Source organism: Sceloporus occidentalis, unplaced genomic scaffold, assembly GCF_023333645.1.
Source record: "Sceloporus occidentalis isolate IW3139 unplaced genomic scaffold, rSceOcc1.0.p SCAF_58, whole genome shotgun sequence".
Classification (NCBI taxonomy): Eukaryota; Metazoa; Chordata; class Lepidosauria; order Squamata; family Phrynosomatidae; genus Sceloporus; species Sceloporus occidentalis.
The window spans coordinates 2,031,426-2,038,708 of NW_028317038.1; the positions used below are offsets into that span (position 1 = coordinate 2,031,426).

Sequence of the window (7,283 nt, forward strand, 5' to 3'; positions counted from 1 at the left end):
GAAGAGGCTGGGTTTATAGCCGTGTAACACAGTGACCGAGGTACTGAAGTAGGTGATAATATGCAGCATTTTGTCCTTTGCAGTGTTTGTGAGAGTTAAGTTGGAATTGGATTCACAGCGTTTTTAAAACAAACAATGCAATATGTTGCTCCTGGTGTATGCATTTCTTATCAGAGTAACTTAAAGTGGGATATCCTGCTGTTTGTGATATACAAATGAGCAGAATTTAAAGAAAAAAAGTTCTTGAGATGGAAATCTTCCTGTAGAAAGAAGTGTTGTGTGAGGAATGATCTTTACATACAGGTGTATGAAATAAAGTTAAGTTCTAGGGCGTCACGAAATAAAACTTTATTATTTAATTAGTACACATAACAGCAAGCTGCACAATAGCGTAACTACAGACAGTTTTATCACTGCAGAATGAATGTAGCTGGCATTCTGTATTCAACTTCGGACCACTAGGTCCTTTTATTCCTGGCACAATTTAATACCTGGGCATTGCAAAGGTCTAAATTATAGACAAAGAATCACATCCTTTACCTCTCCAGTGACTAAAGCCATCTCATTTATAATAATTACACTCTCTGTATATATAAATATATATAATCAGTGATATTTTCTTTTCTATTTCAAACCAGATCCGGTTATGGCGTTAAGGTGTCTGAGGAACGTTACGCCTATGCTACTGCAACTGAGATCCGTTGGAGTGGCAGAGCTACCAGTAGTACAACGCCACAAAAATCCACATATCACCTTTCTGAGCAGACACCTTGCTACCAAGAAAAGCAAAAGTGAGTTTTATTTTTTTTTACATTGGAAATGTAATATTTTATCAAAAAAAAAAGACAATAGCTGTTTCATTTTAGTGTTTGGGCGATTAGATCAGTTGTCCATGGGGTACACGCAGACTGAGAGTGATCTGATTGTACTAGTAAGGAGTCATTGTAGGTGTCTTAATACTATGAAAAGTAATAAAAAGTTTCATTATACCTGTGACGACTTGCTAATTTATTGTGTAAATATACATTGATTAATTGGATTGAACATTGTAAATATATTGCCTAAGCTTCTCTACTGTTGTAAATTCTTGCCTGCAAATCAGCATTACTGTATTATTATACACATTTGTGCATCAAAAATTGTGTTTAATAACACTTTATCTCTATTTTCATATTCAGCCAAAAGTAAAGCACAGTCTCAAACCAGAATAAATATAAATTCATCTTTAGTTGAAGACATCATTAACGTGGAAGACGTTAAGCAAGAAATGAGAAATGCGGTTGACAATCTTAAAGAAGATTTTAACAAAAATCTTAGTATTAGAACCTCCACAGGTAAGCGATTTACTTTCTTGTCTTGCGTATCAATCTGCAATTGTTTTATTTTTCTCTTTTTGTTGAGAGGATGTCTTCCCTCAGACTACTGAAGAGCAGATTTAGGAATAATTCCTCATTTTTCTCCCTGAATTTTTCTGGGATATCTATTTGACTGTGTTTATATGTATTATTTGTAAAATGCAATGTTTATTTACTTTCATGCCTACATATGACCCAGGCTCTCCTCTCTGCTATAATGAATAATGTTATATGTTTGTTCTTTTACAGTTCTATGCCCTATTACTGTATTTTTTTAATCTTAGTGTACATAACTGAATATACCACTATAAGCAAGGCAATTAAGTTTCAGAAGAAGTCTCAAATTGGATTAATATTTGTGTGTAAGTTTGTATTTGTCAAGTCTTGGCTTTGTTTCCCTTTATTTATTTTTTTTTACAGGAGCTTTTGATCACATCAATGTGACTACAAAAGATGGAAAATTTCCATTAAATCAGTTGGGACAAATTTCCTTGAAATCTCCTCAGTTATTTATAATTAACATGGCGGCTTTTCCAGAGGTGAGGAAAGTTATATGGTAGATGCTAAAATATTTAATAATGCAAAGCATATTTATTTTACATGAATCTGTGTTTTTTTTTGTTTTTTTTTTTGCTATTCAGCATAATGTAATCATGTGTGTTTATAATAGTTGCATATGCAATGCATGTACATGTGTCTCTATGATATAATGAAAACGATTTATGGTGACATTACAAACCTACATTTAAGATTAAATCCTTAATGTAGGTAAATGAAAATATGCAGCTCCACACCTAAATCAGGATACCATGCCAATACAATTAGTACGTTGCTAAAGTGTCATTGTGTGTAAATAAAAATAAAATAAAAAAAGCACAATGCTATATTAAATCCAGTACTATACTAAATAGTGTTTGATGTGCAAAGAAAAAAATATCTGATTTTCCATAGACATCCTCATTAAAGACCTACACACTTATCCAGATCTTGTGATAAAACTTAATTGAAGATGATAACAAACAAGTTTAACATCATTATTATGTTGGGTCTAGAGTGCTGCTGCAGCTGTGAATGCGTTAAGAGATAGTCGTATGAACCTAAACCCAGAACTCGATGGAACAATAATACGTGTGCCGGTTCCGCAGTAAGTAGATCTAAAATTATATATAGAAATCATTTAAAAAATATATTATTTTATTATTTAATACACAGTTAATATAACATTCATATTCTTCTTAATAACAATATATTGTTAATATGCGTTTATGTAATGTATTTGATTTCTATTATTATTTTACTTAATGGCATGACCGTGTGATCTTTTTAGAGTTTCTGCTTGGTTCCAGATTGAACCCATTCATCACATTAGCTTCCTGCAAGGGAGAAGGACCAAGCAGGTCTGCAGGGTGTTTACATAGAAATGCTGTTTTTTTCCCTTGTGTAATCAAATTAGAAAAAAAACAAGAAAACACTTATCTTTGGTATAAAGAATACCCCTATTATATTGCCTCCAAAGTTTCCATCTTTTGAAGCTTTTAATCAAACAAGTGCCTGCATTATGTAACAGACTAGGTAGAAGTTGGTGTAATTTTCAAATGAAAAAAGGACTGAGTGTTTAAAATGTTTTGCTTTCAGTTACATTACTTAATTTAACCCATTAAATACAACCATTTTATTAAGCATCCATGCTTGTTTTTAAAAGAGTGACAAGAGAACACAGGGAGAACTTATGCAAGCTTGCGAAACAGCTCACCAACAAGGCCAAAGACTCTCTACGTAGGGCCCGCTCCAATGCTATTGTGGAAGTCAAAAAATCCAAAGGCGAAGTGTCAGAGGATACAATTAAACTACTTGAAAAGCAGGTAAATGATAATACCTTAATGGGGAAGTACATCCTATGTTGGAGTATTTTACTAAAGCTGCATTAATTTGTATATACATTCATTGGAAAAAACTGAGTACTGTAATATAGAATAATACCTTTTTATTTGACTAACATTCCATTTTAAAGATGAGCTTTTGAGAGCATCAACCTCCTTTTGTCAAGCCAAAAGCAATACTAATCACGAAACATTTAAGTGAAACATGGGCAGCAGTATAGGGGTTAAGGAGAAGGAAAAAGACAGATAAGGTACATGTCACAGCAGTTTAAGGTGGTCTTAAATTATTTTAGCCAGTGTGAGAAGAATTTGGAGGGGTAGAGACAGTGAGGGACATTGTTAAAACAAAAAACCCATACTTCTATCTTTAGACAAACAAATAGGTGTATTAATTAACCCCTTGATGACAATTGCCGGTCCGGGCACGTCGCGGAAAATCAAGGCCTTAACGACAAATGGCGTGCCAGGACCGGCACGTCTTTAAACGGGTGCAGAAAGCGATCTATTTTTGCTTTCTGCACCGAAACGGCGTTGCTGTAAATGCCCATGGGGTGTCTACTTTTAAAAAATGTATGATTTGATGGGGTAAATTGAATTGGCTGGGTTCAACAATGTCTCAATTAACACTGGGGGAAGGATGGCCACACATCTAATTTCCAATTAGAAAAATGCACACGTACCAAATGTGGCCTTTTAGTTCCCCCCAAAAATGACAAACCCATGCATGTGGGGTATCACTGCGCTCAGGAGATGTTGCTGAACACATATTGGGCTGTCGTGTGACAGCGGCATAAACCAGGAGCTGTAAATTCATACATAAAATAGGTGTGTGGGGGAAAAATACACACAAAAAAATACTACTGCAAACTTTGAAAAAATTTGGGGTGTTTTGTGATAGTGACATATACGAGAACCTTTTAATTCATACCTGATGTAAAATGTGTGTGAAAAAACAAATGCAAAAAAATGACTACCACAAAGTTTGACAAAAACTGGTGGTAGATAAGGTGCATGGAAAGAGTTAAAATACTAGCATTTGAAATACCCTGGGGTGTCTAGTTTTCAAAAATATATGGCTTTATTGGCCCGGCTCAAAGATGTACCAAATAGGGCATGGGCAGTGGATCCCCAAATGCCAAAGTTCAACATTGAAAAATGCGCATGCCCAAATGTGGCCCTTTTGCCCCCAGTCAGGCAAAATCATTCATGTGAGGTATCGCTGTACTCAGGAGATGTTGCTGAACACATATTGAGGTGTTTTATGATAGTGACATATACGAGAACCTTTTAATTCATACCTGAAGTAAAATGTGTGTGGAAAAACAAATGCAAAAAAAATTACTACCATAAAGTTTGACAAAGGCTGATGGTAGAATTAGTGCTTTGAAAGGGTTAAAATACTAGCATTTGGAATACCCTGGGCTGTCTTGTTTTCAAAAATATATGACTTGATGGGGTAAATTGCATTGGCTGGCTTCAAAGATACCCGAAATGGCACATGGGGGGGAAGAATTACCGGAAAAAATGGCTTTGAAATAGCAAAACGCTACCTGTACTTATTGCCCCATAATGTGTAGAAAAAAGCAAAAAAACATAAAAACATTGGGTATTTCTAAACTCAGGACAAATAGTAGAATCTTTTTAGCAGGTTTTTTCATTACCTTTTATAGATGAGTAAAAGATTTTTCAACTAAAAGTTAGAAACAGTCATTTTTTTCTAAATTTTTCACCATATTTTCTACTTTTTTTAATAGTAAATAATATGATACAATCAAAACAATGTCATCTAAAGAAAGCCCTTCTTGTCCTGAAAAAAACTATCTAATGTGTGTGGGTTCAGTAAACTGGAAAGAAGAAAATTACAGCTAAACACGAGCAGTGCAGAAATGTTAAAAAGGCCATTGTCACGAAGGGTACAAAAAGTAAAATCAGCCTTTGTCACGAAGGGGTTAAGGAATGTAAAACTGGAAAATGTTTTTGGTGGTGTCAGAAGCCCAACCTACTCTTACAAACATAATATAGACTCAAACAAATTGATAGCAGAACAACAACTTGGGCTGGTCTGCCTGGTTTTTTTTCTTCTTTTTCTGCAGTAAAGTATAATTTATATGGTGTAATTAGTGAGAAACGGATGATTACGGGTTACATAAATAATGCCAAAATTCCATAGAACGCTGGTTTTCAAAGGTTTAACTACACAGATGCGTTATGTAAGACTACCATTACTGACATCAAATAGCGGTGGACAGACTTGTGGCCATAACAGAATTAAGACAGTGTTTGGTTTACAAAATAAAACTTTACTAATCTGTTTGGATGAGGATGTCCACTGTATGTATGTGTGTGTGTGTTTGTGTCTATATAAATATATATACCGTATTTGCTCGATATGCCACTGTGCCCCATGATATGCCTTTTAACCCCCTATATGCCCCTCTGCCTCATGATATGCCTTATACCCCTATATGCCACTCTGGCATATAGGGGGTTAAAAGGCATATCATGGGGCTGAGTGGCATATAGGGGGTTAAAAGGCATTTCTGCAGGTATATATATATAACTGCTAACAGCAATCACACTCCTATCAAGCCAAGGCAGCCAGTACATGCTGGAACCTGGGGATGATAGTAGTGTGATTACAGCCTCCCTATGCCATGCTACCACCACCACCCCCTTACACATCCATGCTATCACACACACACTCATTCACAAACATTTAAATACTCATTCATTCCATTAATCACACATACTTGCTCCAAAACCCTCCCCCACCCCCTTACCTGAACTGCAGATCTCCCACTCGCAAACTTCTACAGGGGCCCGGCTGTGCGAGCAACTTCTCTGGCCCCGCCTCCAGAGGAAGGAGGGGGGATGTAGAGTTATGTGAGGACTTTGCTAGCTTCCTGTTCTCCTGCTGCTAGTAGCAGAGACGCTGCTTGCGACCAAAGCCCGGTAAGCAGCATGGCCCCAGCAGACATTTTTTTGAGGTCTGATTAGAAGACGACCTCGATCATAAGACGAGGGGTATTTTATAGAGCATTTGCTCTGGAAAAAACCTCGTCTTATAATCGAGCAAATATGGTATATATATATATAATGTTGCCTTCTCATTGTGTCTGTTTTGGCACTTGATATGAGCTGGCGTGATTTCACATTAAAAAAGCATTTGCAGAAATAAATAGACCTAGATTTATACACATTGGTATATGATGTTTCTGCATTACAGAGCTTGTGATGTAAATGTGGGAATTTGTAACCACATGGCATTCCCTTTAGCAATAGCTTTAGGCTTATAGAGTGTTAGTCTCAGCTAAAATAATTTCTGATGTTTTTATACAAAATATTGACTTCCAGAGAAATAAGCACTGATACTATCTGCAAACTATTACTATGGTTTATGCTTAACAATAAACATAAACTTGTTAACTTTACCTAGATGCTCCCTGTTTATACTTAAATGTCCTAAGAGATGTTTCATTGTGTCTTTTCTAGATCCAGCAGATAGCTGATGATATAGCAGCAGAAATGGACAAACAGTTGGTAGCCAAGACAAAAGAACTTTTGAATTAAGACAAGTGATATAAACTATACGGGGATCATGTTTTGGCTGTTTAATTCAAAATGGCATTCACTTATCTTCTATGGGACTAAGACACTTGAGTGTTCTCTTTAATGGGAATAAAGGAGCAATCATGCAGTGCACAATCTAAGTCGTATAAAGCTGTGTCCTGTGTTGTAGTTTTGTATTTTTTTTTCTTTTCCACACACTGAAGAATTGTGTTCTCTTCCGTCTAAAGTCTAAACTGTTATTGTATTTAAGTTGCTTAGACTAGTGAAAAACCAAAAATGCTCCTGCTCAACAAAATCCACTCTACTCCTGAGTTGACTTGGACCTCCATTTAACTTTTTAGGGCAATTGCTGACAAAGAAAGATGTTGAATAATTTGACTGAAAAATAAGTTATTTACCGAAAGTACTCATTCTGACCAGCCTTCACAACACAATCTACCTAGATTTTTATACTATGTTATACTATACTATGATCCAC

General features: G+C 35.7%; 1 protein-coding gene across 1 annotated transcript; it reads left to right on the forward strand.

Annotated features, from left to right (window-relative positions):
* The first annotated feature begins 646 nt into the window (after positions 1 to 646).
* Positions 647 to 6,805, forward strand: LOC149287620 (ribosome-recycling factor, mitochondrial-like). Its single transcript, XM_089492651.1, has 6 exons — positions 647 to 791; positions 1,179 to 1,334; positions 1,776 to 1,894; positions 2,408 to 2,499; positions 3,058 to 3,217; positions 6,728 to 6,805. Exons 1-6 carry the CDS (start codon positions 647 to 649, stop codon positions 6,803 to 6,805), a joined length of 750 nt encoding a protein of 249 aa, XP_089348777.1.
* The last annotated feature ends 478 nt before the right edge of the window (positions 6,806 to 7,283 follow it).

What these genes read in the sequence shown, in the direction of transcription:
- LOC149287620 (XM_089492651.1), top strand. Translation starts at nt 647, where the DNA reads ATGGCGTTAAGGTGTCTGAGGAACGTTACGCCTATGCTACTGCAACTG. An exon ending in ATACGTGTGCCGGTTCCGCA is followed by an intron (nt 2,500 to 3,057) that starts GTAAGTAGATCT and finishes TGTTTTTAAAAG; the next exon opens with AGTGACAAGAGAACACAGGG. An exon ending in TTAAACTACTTGAAAAGCAG is followed by an intron (nt 3,218 to 6,727) that starts GTAAATGATAAT and finishes TGTCTTTTCTAG; the next exon opens with ATCCAGCAGATAGCTGATGA.